The sequence below is a fragment of the Crotalus tigris genome, unplaced genomic scaffold (assembly GCF_016545835.1).
Source record: "Crotalus tigris isolate CLP2741 ecotype Arizona unplaced genomic scaffold, ASM1654583v1 scf7180000024291.2576520, whole genome shotgun sequence".
Classification (NCBI taxonomy): Eukaryota; Metazoa; Chordata; class Lepidosauria; order Squamata; family Viperidae; genus Crotalus; species Crotalus tigris.
In genome coordinates, this window is record NW_024100464.1 from 702,285 (window position 1) to 717,824 (window position 15,540).

The 15,540-nt window shown below is 38.6% G+C and overlaps 1 protein-coding gene across 4 annotated transcripts in view; it reads left to right on the forward strand.

The window, feature by feature from the left end:
- Positions 1–14,904, forward strand: part of ACTN1 (actinin alpha 1) — a 116,806-nt gene extending 101,902 nt beyond the window's left edge. Inside the window, exons 15-22 of one of the 4 annotated variants that reach the window (XM_039323982.1) lie at positions 1,141–1,323; positions 2,069–2,203; positions 4,696–4,875; positions 6,636–6,782; positions 8,723–8,803; positions 9,343–9,408; positions 11,996–12,154; positions 13,981–14,904. In XM_039323982.1, the coding sequence (XP_039179916.1) occupies positions 1,141–1,323; positions 2,069–2,203; positions 4,696–4,875; positions 6,636–6,782; positions 8,723–8,803; positions 9,343–9,408; positions 11,996–12,154; positions 13,981–14,139 (1,110 nt within the window). In that variant the 3' untranslated portion in view covers positions 14,140–14,904. The remainder of the gene's footprint in view (positions 1–1,140; positions 1,324–2,068; positions 2,204–4,695; positions 4,876–6,635; positions 6,783–8,722; positions 8,804–9,342; positions 9,409–11,995; positions 12,155–13,980) is intronic. The other 3 variants (XM_039323983.1, XM_039323981.1, XM_039323980.1) reach the window with 3 other exon arrangements.
- The last annotated feature ends 636 nt before the right edge of the window (positions 14,905–15,540 follow it).

The window sequence follows — 15,540 nt, forward strand, 5'->3', positions numbered from 1 at the left end:
GGAGACAGTTACACAGGATAACCATTCTTTTCCATAGGTCATTGTTAAGAATATCATGTCAGAAGAGTGGCTATTAAGATCAAGTCATAATGTGTATGTGCCAAATATGTTTTCCTTTTAATGCAGGGGTCCCCAACCTATGGCCCACAGCCCAGTACTGGGCCGCAGCCTGTTGGCCACCGGACTCCAGGAATAGCCGGCAAGCCCCACCCCACTTGCAGTAGCATCTCTGTGCAGGCACTAGTGGCCCCATTTGCACATGCATGGGGACGCTATCACTGCCGCCAGCGTCATGTAGATGCCAGCAGCCCATTTGCACATGCGCACAGATGCTAGCATGCATGCCATGGACCTGTAGCCCATATGCACGTGGGCGCCAGTGCACCTGCCAAGGGTGTGCACATGCTAGCCCCACCATTGTGCGTGCATCCATTTGTGCATGTGGGCTGTGCATGCGCACATTTCCCTGCGGCTCCCTTTCCTTCTGGGCCACCAAGCCAGAAAAGTTGGAGAACTCTGTTTTAATGCATACAAGTAAAATTCTTGAACCCAGATCTAATGCTCAAAGGAGAGATGAGATATCTCATTTGAAAACGTTAGTCTGGATATCTAAAACTGTCAATAGTTGGTAAGCCATGGGACATGACTATTTTGGATGTCCCTGGACTTGATAGAATCAAAATGCAAGTTTGGCTGTAGTGTGTCATGGATTTTCGTTGAATGAATATGTGAAAAGATGGCTTTAGTCAAAAATGTAGAGGTATGCTTTTATGTTTAAAAAGAAAAAAATCCTATTCCTGCATCAGAAAGAATTAGCTGTAATCTTAAATTTATCCCTTAAATGATATAAAACTTCAGCCTCCAAGGTTATTAAATAGAAGGTATGTGTTTAGCAAACTTGTCTTATAATGTTCCTGGCATATCCTTAAGCAGCCACACTATCGAAAATTGTATCTGCTTCAATTAAATTTTCTCTTTCCAGATTGTTTTTAAAAATTCTAATCTCTGGAAAAGAATGATGCCATGTACTTTTCTGTTGATCTGTTATATAGAGATTTTTCTGTGCTGTGCAAAGGGTTTATAATGTTATATTTAAGAAAGTGTGTCATTTCTCATGATTATGTAATTTTGTTTTGTCAGGGACTGACCACAGCCCATGAACAGTTTAAAGCTACCTTGCCAGATGCTGACAAAGAGCGACAAGCTATCCTAGGCATCCACAATGAAGTATCAAAAATTGTCCAGACCTACCATGTCAACATGGCAGGAAACAATCCCTACACCACTATCAGCCCACAGGAAATCAATGGCAAATGGGACCATGTGAGTTGCTTTCAAGATTAAGTTTGTCTCTCTGGGCATTCTGGCACCTTTTTAGTGGTTCATCCCTTGCATCTTCTTTGTGGAGTAAATCTTCCTGAGTTCAGTGGGATTTTATACTGCATAAAAATATATTAGATCTGCAACTTCCGTGTAAATTCTCTTCAGGTGCCCAATATTTTGTGCAACTTTTCTGTTGCACATCTCTTGTTTTATAGGAAAGAAATCTTTGGTGTTGATTTTAAAAGCTAATTCTGAATTATGTCTTATTCTTGACCTGTCAAAGGATAGGTATTTACTGAGAGGCACGATGGATTAAACCAGCCTTTTTCTATCTGTTGCCCTACAGGTATTAATAATGCACATACCAGAATTCTTAGCTAGCATGGCCAAAAACTGGAAGATTTCAGTAGAAGTGGTCTGAATATTTTTGATAGGAACTAGATTGTGGAAAGGTAGTGATAGCAATTAGCATTATTGCAGATTAAAAATATTTTATTTGGAATTTATATAGAAACTTTGGTATTTGTACTGGCCAATCTCCTAATGTGTTTAGTGTGTGCCTCATCTGTGGAGATTGTATTATCTGTGAGTATGAGTTCAGTTAAACTGAAGACCTTACGGTAATAATGGTTTTACTTTCAGTTGATGTAGCAAATATTGCCTCGCCTATTTCAGAATCCCTTTTGTTTGTTCACGTTTGACAATACTGAGCAAAAGATTCTGAGTTTTTATGTTTTTGCTAAAGGTGAGGCAACTTGTACCCAGGAGAGATCAGGCCCTGATGGAAGAACATGCACGCCAACAGCATAACGAGAAACTCCGCAAACAATTTGGGGCTCAGGCCAATGTCATTGGGCCCTGGATCCAAACCAAGATGGAGGTAAAACCTGGATGTTTAATTGGATGCTTTTCTGCTGAAGAACTTACTGTACTGAAACATATTCCAAAAAAAGAAAGAAAGATCTCCTAAGCTGCTTCCATACTTGATTTGGGGATATTTTGGGCCCTGCACACCAACTACACTTTTGGGGGATTAATGCCCTTCTTCTTACTTCATAAGGCACCATTGGTCTGGGGGAGGTTTTCAACTGCTGAACTTCAGCTGCTACTCCATAAAAAGTGCTGAAAGAAGGTATTGTAGGGGGGGCTTCTAGTTAATATGGTGACATATTAACTGAGCCTTGCGATAGCTCCTCTATTAAAAATAATCTGAGCCTTGCGATAGCTCCTCTATTAAAAATAAGTTGAATATTCTACTTCCGGCCAAATTTATGTCAAAGTTAAGTCTATTTGAAAAGCTATTTTACAAAAATGTTTAAGAGGCTTGACTTAACATAACATTATCATTGCATGGAAAATGCCATATTGTGGCAATTCTTCTGGTGCTGATCGTTTCCCATGGTGGCAACTGTTGCCTCATCCTCATCCTGGCTTCTCTAGTCTTCTTCTGAAGACAGGGGTCACCCAGCACCTGGCTGTCATCCCCTGTCCTCTTGTGAATAAAGGTGATCTTTGCCTACACCACAAAATGTGATGAGGCAACAAAGTGTAGGGGTGGGAACAATGCTTGCAGGACAGCACACTTTCAGGCTTCATAAATATTGATGCTTAATTTCAAATTGGTTTGCTTACAGTAAAAGCTCATAGATTAGATTAGCTGCTTTATTGCAGGCACCAAAAAGTCATTTACACAAAAAAGTATTTCTGAATATATATGGTTTACATATACACTCTAGTTCTTTACCTCACAGTCTTTTGAATCAACAGAAATTCAGCTGTTCTCTTCCAAACCTTGACATCAGTCAGTTATGTTTTTGACTTCACCAGCTTCTAGCCTTATAAACTATCCTTGGAAAGTTTGGAGGGACAAAATGCTGGCTCTGCCATTTGCTTATTTTTAACCCAGTGTCTCTATTGTCATGAAATGTTTAAGGATGCGCTAGTAGGAGGGATACTTAATAACTATGAAATTATGAGATAGACGTGCCATTTTTGCATTTTGTATAGAGATGGAGCTTACTGACTCTGCACTTGATTAGATATAGTGTGCAATCTAATACTCCTTTCATCTTATCTATAGAAGAGCACTGTCCCAGCACCATAAGCAATTTTAGTATAGAAATTCCTCTGGTGAGCAGCTATCTAGTGCTTTCCCTTCCTCTGAAGTCAAAAAGCACATCGTTATATAGAGGTATTTAATGGCCAGTGTCAAAAATTCTCATATTGCTTATGGACAAAATTGTGGCATTTTTTTAAAAAAATCCAAAAATGTGGACCCTGCTCATTCATAGGAACACATCACAGAGTGTAGAATGATCCTTTGCCTTGTACAGTCCCGCTGTGTTTCATTTGCTTAGATAGAAGAAACAGGCTTTTTTCAGATAAACATGAGAAGCGTCCCATTTATTCTTGAGTTTTACTTGGGATCAAGAATTGAGAAGAAAATCTGTAAACCTGAATCCCGTTCTCATTTGCACCATTCTCATAGAATTGGAATAGCATCTGAGTGGGCCTTTACGATCAATTGGTTTCATATAATCAGCAATAAATTCATTATGCCACTACCATTGTGAACTAGGCAAGCCAAAATAATTTCAGCAGAATATTGAGGCCACATCTGTTTGTTCACAGAGCATTGGTATTCAGAATGATCTCTTCAGAAATCTGTTTGGGGGAATTTGACCAAGGATTGTGGAGAAATGAAAATGAGATACGTGTTGGGGCTACATTGAGCTTTTATATTTTAAGTATATTTTTTCAGATTTGTTCCTTTTTAATTAGCTTTTGATTAACTTTATAATGGCTCACAATTGGATGCATCTCTACATTGACTGCAAACCATCTTGTGTGCTTTGCCTTTTATTGTATTTTGCAATAATTTTATTGCCTCTATTGCATTTTATCTGAAAAGACGTTATTGCCAATTATGAATTAAGGATTTAAAACAGGTTTCCTCCATATGGTGCCCTTCAGATGCATTGGACTTCATTTTCTCATCTTGCAGCCAAAGGTCTATTACTTGGAGAGGATGGGAGATGCAGTTCAATATACTTGTGTCAAGTTAGACTGCAGTTTCAGTGATTAATGTCTGAGATAAATGCACTATATTTTTCTGTAGTGAAATAAGTATGAAAAGGTCCTTCAGTGGTAGGGGAAGCCCCAAGGTAGATATTCTCCATCCACACCAGAAAAGACATAAGATCTAGTGTTCTGTTCTGTTTACCTTTCCTCTAAAAAAGCTTGCAAGTCAATTGAATTCTTTTGAGACCACAAGGCCTGTGGTTAAAGCATTTTAGTTCATTTAGGGAACAGTTGGAGCAAATGCCTTTCATGTTGGAACTTGTTACTTACCTTTCCTTTGGGCTACTACAGGAGATTGGCCGCATCTCCATAGAGATGCATGGGACTCTGGAGGACCAGCTGAATCACCTGCGGCAGTACGAGAAGAGCATTGTGAACTATAAACCAAAGATTGATCAGCTGGAAGGAGATCACCAGTTGATTCAGGAAGCTCTGATCTTTGATAATAAGCACACCAACTACACTATGGAGGTAAAAACTGGAGTATTTTATAAGCTTGCAAGGAAAGGATCTTTGAAGAGAATAAATGTATTACACACTCCTGCTGTGTGTAAAAGAATTCCTTGCCAAAGGATGGCAGACCAATATCATTGATTGACACTGACATTATGTATAAATATAAATAAATGTAATGCAACATTTGCTGTACTGTAAGCAAAGGCATGTTAGGGAGACCTCTAAAGTCCAGAGTTTCTACTCGGATCTGCTTAGTTTAAGATAAACATAGGAATGTGGTGCAGTTGGCAGCTGCTGTTCTCCTACAATGAAGGTTGCACAGCACTTAGAGATTATTTTAGGCAGAGGAATCCTAGAGTTTAGAGCAAGGGCACACTTTTTTCGGAGCATAGTGTGGTTGTGGAAACAAATGGCTACCATAGAAATCTTATCCATTCACAAAATAGCAATCTTTGTAAGTGTGGCCAATTACAAAGCACCCATTTGTCACTTCATCCATTACCAAATTGATGAGTTTGTTTCCCTCTACATTCTGTACCCCTGTAGGATGTTCACTCAATCTCCAATTTACCACAAGAATTTTTTTTTTGGGGGGGGGAGGTGAAGTGGGCACATTTTCAAACAAAACAGTTAACTGCCTTTGCTTACCCTTTTTATTTTCTGAAAATACTTAAGTTTCCTGTATGGAATATAAGGATGTTCTAGTGGTTTAGTTTGGAGCCTGCCAGCTTGCTTTCTAATTTTGTCTAAAAGTAAGTAATATTTGAAATATTTCAAAACGAGTGTAGAACATCAAGCTTGGCAGGCCCCAAATGAGGTGTCTTTAGACTTGTTCGTCTCCATGACCACCATGTTGGAGATCCCAGGGGTAAAGCAAAAGCCCTCAGAGAATTAAAAAAAGGCTTTGCTATCACTGTGTCTGGCAATAATTACAATATGTCAGCTGTTGTTTCCAAGACTGTCTCAGGCACCAATCATCTGCTTTAGAGAAACAGGATTTTTTTTTGATTGTCAGAATGTTGAAATACAGTACTGTTGCATCAACCTCTCTAAAAAGGGAGCAAAGATTTAATCCTCTTTATTTATATATACAGAAATAGAAAACAGAAATGGAGCCAATGAAAAGATGTTTTGTGTGCGTATGTGCAATTAATGAAAAAGCTGGTTTGTGTATGGCCCAATTCCAAATCGGCATGTTCTATAAAGCAAAGAGTTACATGCTCACATTTAATAGAACGAATAACCTGGCCATAAAATCTAGAAATACCTTTACCCCTAAGGTGTGTTTCTTTTTTTAGATTATTGACATTGGTGTTGATTCTTAGCCACACATGTAGACCTTCTCCAGGAAGTCTATCCTCAACTGAGCCCTTCAGTACTCTCAGTAGTGCACTCATCTTCACTGTAACTCAGTTGTTCTCTTCTTCTCTTTCCTTCTATTTTCCTAGCATTACGGATTTCTGAAGGAAGCTGGGTCTTCATATAAAGTAGCACCTTTTCCTGTTAACAAATTTTATTAAATGGCGTGTGTTTTTGTTCGCTGCAATTTACATTAGTTTATGCCTTTTTATAAAATTTGTTAGTCAAAAAAGGTGCTACCAAACTCTTGATATTTTGCTAACACAGTTTTCTCCTACAGTGTTTTCACATAATATCACTACCTAAGGAACATTTGTTTCAAGATTTCCTTGACTTCATTTGAACTAGGCATCAAATACTGCCCCTCAGTTTAAAACGTCTGGAAATAAGATATCTTTGGGTTTTTTTCCTTCCAGCACATCAGAGTGGGTTGGGAGCAGCTTCTCACAACAATTGCTAGAACTATCAATGAAGTGGAGAACCAGATTTTGACTCGGGATGCCAAAGGAATTAGCCAGGAACAGATGAATGAATTCCGTGCCTCCTTCAATCACTTTGACAGGGTAAGAAAGAAAAAAATAGCAATACTTGGTAAGCACTCAGAGGGAGTCTCCTTGGGCTGAATGAAAATTGAAATCCCAAATCCTAGTATCTGTCCAAATATTATTTTGAAATTCTTTGTGAAACCCTTAAAACCAGCATCTTTCAGAGGAAAGGTTAATAGAAACAATTGAACTACATAGTTCATTCATTCTCAATTTTTGGCTCAATATTTCTTCTCAGGCCCAGATTCATTGGGTGAGTCTAGTTCAGCGGTTCTCAACGTTTGTGTGACGGCGACCCCTGTCACACAAACGTTCTGCACATGTGTGGTGCCGCGTGCATGGGGCGGGGGCGTGCATGCGCGGCACCGCCCCCCACGTGCGGCACGCATGCGCGGCACCGCCCCCCACGCGCGGCACGCATGCGCGGCACCGCCCCCTGAGGGGAGAAAATGGCGGATCGCCTTCTTTGGCGACCCCCGAAAAATGGTCGATCGGCCCCAAATGGGGTCGCGACCCATAGGTTGAGAACCGCTGGTCTAGTTCTTAGTAGCTAATGATCACAGAGTTGTTTTATTATTTATCAACCATTTATTTATATGTAATTCCATAGTTAGATTTATATATGTTAGTTGTAAAACTGTCCTTAGGGAATGCACTTTGGTCATGTATTTCAATATTTTACACTTAAACAGCATTATTCCCCATTTATAAGCCTTTTTGCGAGATTTAAGCCAAATCTCAGAAAAGAAAGTTCTTCATTTAAAGCATATATACCACTAAAATCAGAGCAAATCTATGGGCAAGCAGTTGTGTCTTCCTTTCTTGAGTGAAGAGGGTTTTTAGAACTTTTTCTCAAAAAGACCACAGGCAACTTTCATATTATAACTCGCCCCCAGCTGATCTAGGTTACATGCTTTATTCATTGTGACTACAAGGGACACTTAGTCTGGCTTCTCATGTAGTTACAAGACTAGAAGTCAGATCATGATGTATAGTACAGTATGTACTAAAATTTGACTCTGTTTAATTCTTTGCCTTAGCTGCAATTCAATAGAGTTTATATGTTCTGTAGGATTTCTTGATTTCCATTTTAATACTGTGCTGGTTCATGTGATGCAACAAATCAACACTCTACTATTACCATATCTATTGACTTCTCCTGTGATTGTGTGTGGCTAAGATAATACAGACTGCTCAATCTGTAGTTTGTTTAGCATTTGCTATAAACCATACATTCTGGGTTGTTTCTGTAGAATTTTTTTCTGGCTTCTTCATTTGATTTGATTTGTTTTAAGATGAACAAGTAGGAACCGTTGGTTCAGACAACAGGAGAATCCAGTGCTATGCCATGTGAACCATTTTTTAAATAGCTATATGTATGTGTTTCATTGAAAATATCAAACAGAATTCTAATACAGATTTAGGCTTTTTGATTAAAAAGTACTGCACCTGGTTAAAATGTAGTTACTTGTAAAAGAATATCCTTTCTGATATTACTACAGCTTCTTAGGACCTATGATTTACTTCAAAAGATTTTATTCTTATTTTTAGAGGACGATTTTGAATTCATTGTTTTTGTGTGCTTGGCTGCTGGGTAAACATGGCAGTTCTAAAGTTATATAATCAATGATAAGGGGTGATATGAGGGGCAGAGCCACCTTCAACGCTTGCTATTAGTAGTGGTTGTTATGCGCACACTTGGCTAGTCAGGTCACATTTTATGAATAATAATTTTTTTTAATGCATTGGCACAATGAAATGGTAACCCGGTGTCTAACCTGTGCACTTTTTATTCTCCCTCCCTCTGTCTTTTTCTGCATGCTATTCTTCTTCCATGTATCTTCCTTCATTCACTGCATGGTGCACTTCTGTTTTTTCCACCCTACACCTCCTTTCTGTTTCTTGGTTTTACATCACCATCAATGCATGTCCTGCTATCTGATACACTGCATAACCAGGACCACTCCGGCACTCTTGGCCCTGAAGAATTTAAAGCCTGCCTCATCAGCTTGGGTTACGATATTGGAAACGATGCGCAGGTACTGAATGCTAGTGGGGAACATCTCCAGATATTAAAAAATGAGGAAATAACCATTTTTTCTCCTCTCTTTTTTGGTTTTGTTTTAATCCATCTCTTGTCAATGCTCTTATATTTTGTTGCACATATTTCCATGTATTACTTTCTGGTTTTTCCTATAACTTCACTGTGCTATTTCTTTTTATGCATTTTCAAACTTTCATGTTAAACTTTCAATTTGCTTAATTCCCTAAAATCTTGCTGTCGTGCCTTCACTTTTTCATTTTTCATTTCTTTTATATCCCCATAACTATTTTTTCTGTTTGTCTACATTTAAACTTCCATTTCATCTTTGTGAAAAATGTCCAAATCTTATTTTCTCAATTAATTTTAATGTTCATTACATGCAATGCTTTATCTTCCATTCCTTCTTAATGCATATCCATTGCTTATAACATCTTCTATGAGTTCATCTCTTCTTGGACTTTTCTCCCCATTTCTATTTCTTCTCTCTCTCCCCCCCCTTTTTTTTTTCTTCTGCTTTTAAATAACTCTTTGTAGAAGAAGACTGGCATGATGGATGCTGAAGATTTCCATACCTTCCTTATCTCCATTGGTTACAATATGGTAATGTAGCATCAACAGCACTTCTTTTCTTATTGGTATATTTGGCCCTTAAAAAGGAAAAGGGCATACATCAAAAAATTTAAGGTAAAAATTCATCAGTCCATGATTTTCAAACAGAAAATTATTTAAAATCTTACATTTTAAAATTGTGCTGAAAGAGAATTAATTACGGAAATAATTGTCTAAATGCGAGCTGTTTTTCAAAAGAAACAGAATGTTGCCTGACGTTAGTTCCTTTGGGAATCTTATGAATTAAAAAAAGTAATATAGTAGAGACTGAATCAAAATTATATAAGGTTTATTTTCTCACAGGTTGTTTTTTTGAAATAATTAGTTTCATTACTAGACCATCATGCCAAGTGCACAACATTTCCTTTCAAGACCACACTTCTGCTGAAAGACTAATTTTATTTTTCCAGATTGAAATCTCTAATAGTGTTAATTCCTTTAAACATTGGGAATGTAGAGATATTCTGTCACTGCTCTAGAAGACACCTAGTTGTGCATTTAACATGTACTCAATCCAAGAATCACGTTAGTAAAAAATATTAAAATGACAACAGCATGTCCATAATCTCTGAAGTCCACTAATGCCCACCAATCAGAGCAGTGACACCCACATGCCGTTGGCGTTCAGAAGGAGCCAGCACACATTTCTGCACCACCCTATGTATGGTGTGTAATGCAGCACCTGCAGTCCAGTGACAACTCCAGCAATGACCGCATCTGGGCAGTTCAGCTTCTATTTAGATCATAGTGGCAGTATTTCCATACTAATGGAATTTGCCCCCAATCCTGCAATTCTTCAGCCAAGACATTTTTGGCACATTTTGTGTTGTCAGGGTCTTACAGTTCAGTAGTTGCGTATTCCACCACTAGCAGCTGACTGCTTTAACATTTCCAATGCACTCATAGAAGTAAGCCATGGCGATCAAATTAAAGTTAACCGTGATTTTTGGAGAGCTTTCTGATCTCATTCCATTTTCAGCCAATCATGGTATGATTGTGAAATTTTACTGGAGAAGATGTTTAATTGAACTTGCTGTGAAAACATCTGAATGTTTTTCTGTCAAGTCAGAAGATCAGGCCAGATGTCTCAGTAGAAATGATAAAATACATTACTTGTGAATGAATTTACCTTGATTTTTGGATTTCAGTGACTGCTACGGGCTGACTTTATAGGTAGCGACTCAGAAGTTATTTTATCAAATCCGTTTGGTTTCTAGTCCTTCTAACCCTTAATACAACCAGTTGTCACCTATATTGGGCTAACCCTCATCATTTTCAATGAGTTAAACTAAACAATACGTTAGTATCAGGTTATAAAACTGGGTATGAACTGATTTACAATGTGTATTTAGCTATATTTAGCAATAGTAAAATATTATATGTTATAACTTATAAGTAAAAACATCTAGTTGTTTCACCGATGGCATTGCAGAGAAAAATGGTCTTTAAAACAAAGATTTGAAAAGTCCATAGATAGAAATCTCAGTAGCCCTTAATTTGGAAATTATGTCTCATTTGAATGATAATGGGTAAAAAAACTGGAGGCAGAGTTGAAAAAGAACCTCTAGGAAGAGTAGAAAAAGAAAACAGTTATAGGAAAACAGTTACAAATGCAGAGTGCTGAAAAACTGGAGACAGGCAAAAGATGAAGAGAGCAGAACTTGGCAGAGCTTTCTTTTTGCTGAAGTCATAGCATCTTCTAGGGCCGTGGTAGCGAACCTATGGCACGCGTGCCACAGGTAGCACGTAGAGCCCTCTCTGTGGGCACAAGTGCTGTCGCCCCAGTCCTAGGCCTCCAGCTGGGTTTTATAAAACCTTTTCGCTTTAGGCCTCCACCGTCGTGTGCAAAAAAAAAAAAAAAGTTCAATCAATCAATTTCAACTTCTTGCAGGAAAAAAAAATCTGACAAAGTTGGAATTGATTGATTGAACTTTTTAGTCCCACCCAGTCTGCCGTTACCACCACGGCCACGCCCACCCAATGGGCCACGCCCATCCAATGGGCCACACTCACCCAGCACCCGACGATACATACGTGGGTTTTGGGTTGCAGTTTGGGCACTCGGTCTCTAAAAGGTTCGCCATCACTGTTCTAGGGAGAAATTTCAGGTTGAATGGGATTTGTATATTCCTGTTGGGAAGCAATACAGAGGGGAAAAGACAAAATCTGACCTTTCCTTTCCTGCTGCCATGTGAGTCTCTAACCCTAATCCTTCCCCCTTTTCCCTTTATGTCAGTTTGTATTTTATCATTGGGCGGAGAGTTGAAATTTAATAAAGCTATATTTTAAAAAAGGGAAAAAAATCAGCTTCAGACATGTTGTATTTGGGTCCCTTGCATCTTCAAAAGGCATTTAGATTCATTCTAACTTGGGCTGAGCATAGTGCTTTTTGCGTTAGTTGCTCTTCAATCTGGTTGAAACCCATGCTGATTGGAGATGATGGGCATTTTAGACCCGTGCATTTAAAGGGTAGGGAAATTACCCTAGGGAATAGTGTTATAAGTGCAACAAGTTTCTATTTGATTATTTCCTGCCACCTTTGGATTAAATTGTTGCTGAATTTTATTTCCTGGCCCAGGGTGAGGCAGAATTTGCTCGAATCATGAGCATTGTGGATCCCAATCGCATTGGAGTGGTGACATTCCAGGCCTTCATTGACTTCATGTCCCGGGAAACGGCAGATACTGATACAGCTGACCAAGTTATGGCCTCTTTCAAGATCCTGGCTGGAGATAAAGTGAGTTCAGGTTGAGTAAAAAGAATGCTGACTTGTAGCAAAATTTAAGCTTGATTTCAGGCTCCTAAAATATAAATACAAAAGAAAGATTGCAGTGGCCACTATCTTACAGTGAACAAATAATGTGGTTTTTATTGAACTACCTGAGCATCTGAAACTTTCCTTCAATTCACCAATATTTTATTTTTGTTTGAAGCAATGGAAAAAATAGTGGAATTGAAAGTTTAATAACGGATTGGATACCTTACACATTCTCTTACATATGCTTATTGAATTCATATAACTACAATAAGTCAAAACAAGTCTGTATACATATGCACACTCAGGCATTCAAGCCAGTATTTTGCCTGATCCCTCTCTAGATACATGCTCTAGCTGTTACGATGGGATGGGGAGAGGCAACCCATGACTTTGGCATTTGTGACAAGGATTCAAAGGCCAAGTGGGAATAGATGTCTCAAGTTTTTAGTTGTCAGTTATATTTGGGCTATAGACTTGAACCAGAATTTTGGTCACTAAGCAAAATTAAAATTGTGACCAGACAAAATTTTATAACTATTTTATTGTGGTCATTAAGTGAATCATGATAGTTAAGTGAATTATATGGTGTCAGACACAAATAAACAGATCCATACATGAAGAGCTACTTTATTGCTCATGTCTATTTATTTCAGGAATCTTTCAGATTGGTAGTCTGCACCTGGGCCACACTGCATAAGGTCCAGTGGCATTCAGGGAATGGAGGAATCAGACCATACCATCTTATGCCTATGTAATGACTCCAGATTAATTCCCCACTTGACTCTTCTCCATAGCTTGGCCAGTCTCTGTGTCTCTGTCTCTCTGTCTCTCTCTCTCTCTCTCTCTCTCTGTCTGTCTCTCCCTCCCTCCCTCTCTCTCTTTCTGACATATGTTCATTAAGCAAATCCAACTTCTCCAACTGACTTTATTGGAAGCCAACTGGAGAAGTCACAAATTTTGATCACATTCCCACAAAACTCTGCAACCATCATAAATGTGAACTGGTTGCAGTCATGTCCGCAGGGATGGTGCAACAGTCAAAACTCTGAGGATGGGTTATAAGTTACTTTTCCTGAAGCTGTCATAAACTTCAAAACTTTGTTAAATGAATGATCATAAGTCAAGGACTACCTGTGGAAGAAGACCTGTGAGAGCCTGCTTTAGGTTCTGGCAAGTCTACCTGTCTCTCCCAGCACATTTCCCAAATTCTGTAGCAAACTTTTGGGAATCAATTGAAGTATTCTTCAGCCATTCCAGTATGATAATGAATTATTTAAATGGGGTTTCTTCTAGCAAGGGACTGAATTTCAAATCAGAAAGTGCCTGCTTTGAATTTAACATCTGTCATAAATTCTTTAGGTCTTTTGGGGAGATCTTTTTTGTTCTACTTCAGCTGCTAGACCTAGTTGACATTATTTGGGTTTCATGGACCCTTTGCCTAGTCTCTCTCTCTCTCTCTCTCTCTCTCTCTCTCTCTCTCTCTCTCTCTCTCTCTCTCTCTCTCTCTCTCTCTCTCTCTCTCTCACACACACACACACACACACACACACACACACACACACACACAGCTTACATTTTTAAAAAGTAAGAATTTTTAAAAAGAAACAGATCCTAAGCCTCCCTAACGTAAAACCTTAGGGTCTTGTTTGCATTTTAAAAAGAACAAATTATCCTACACCCTCAACTGCAGTTTTCTGTAATCCAATTAAAAAGAAAAGGATTTGAATTGAACTGTTTGGCAAACACTGACTGCTTGATATCAATAAGCTAAAATGGAAAATGGGCATCTGTGTATTCTCTTCCAGAACTATATCACTGTGGATGAATTACGGCGAGAACTGCCTCCAGATCAAGCTGAATATTGCATTGCTAGAATGGCACCTTACACTGGGCTGGATTCTGTACCTGGTGCCCTGGACTACATGTCTTTCTCGACAGCTCTGTATGGCGAAAGTGATCTTTAATTAACACCTCTCTATCCACCACAGCACCTGACCCTGTTCCATCCAGGGGCATTTTTCATTCTGTCTGCAATCAGGCTCTGAGCTACCTTCTTGGTTTCCCCCCCCCCCCCTTCTTGCTTCCACGTCAAAGAACAGCTTTCCTTTGGGATGGGTGAGGAAGGTCTTGGAATGAAATAGGTAATCGCAGCCTTGAAAAAGGGCAGTTTCCAAAATTTGAAGGGGGAGGCGGGATGAGGTTACATTTACATTTAAGCAAACTTATTTTATTATAGAAAAAGTATTTTTCTCCAAGGTTGAAGCATAAATAGAAAAATGTTTAAAGTATTACACCAAATATGGCTGGTGAGGAAGTTCCCCTTCCCCCTTTTTTTCTTTTGTTCCAACATGGGAAATGGAGGTCAATGTTGTATTCCATTCTTATACCTGAAGCCTGGCACGCTTCTTCTATCCTGAATCAACTTTCTCACCTGTCTCTTATTTCTTTATCATATTGTTTTACAGAGAGGGAGATGCGCAAGTGCATGTATTGCTGATTCACTCATTTCATGAAAATATTTTACAATAAAACTTTTTGAGATTGCTGTGTTTTTTTTAGGGAAAAATAATGTACACAGCTCATGTTTTCATATTTAATTAAAATTACAATCTGCCTACCTGTGTATTGTTGCTGAAACTTGTCTGGTCTCCAAATATGGCGCTTGAGAGTTGGCATCTTTGATATTGCTAGTCACAGACCATATTAAAAAAAAATCTTGTAATAACAAATCTAGACTTCATTATTTTGTCTATTTCACTTACTTAACTCTGTTTAGCTACATTTTAAATACATATTTGATAATATGGGAAGGGAGTGGTACAATATTCAAATATCTTTTTTAAAAAAACAGTAAGAAACCAAAATGTATCCCTCTTTCTCCTTTGAATGTGTTGATGTTTATATCACTAGTGTTACCAGGTCTATGCTGAGAAGCTAAATAGCTTGCATAGTGTGGGGCTGAGAAACTCCTAGGGAATATCAGGGCAGTATGCTAGACAGGAGGTCAAAGAAATACCCTGGAAAACAGCAGCTACACTTCCATGTTGTTGCCAAGAGAACTATATGGAGATATCATTGAAACCATTGTGAGACAGGAGGAAGAGAAAGGAAGAAATATGAGAGTTAGTGGAACACAGGGGTAAAGGTGCTGGCTGGGTGTACTTCTCCTTTTAGACCCATAAGCGGCTGGGTGATTTTGGATCAGGGACTTTCAGCTCTTGATTGGGAAGTCAAAACAACTTCTACCAACTACACTAGATCCGTGTGATGAATTACTGTCCCTACTTTTCACAGAACTTTATCCTGCAGTGGATTAATTTAAGATAATAATAGTAACTTTTATTAGCATAATAGCATATTAGCAT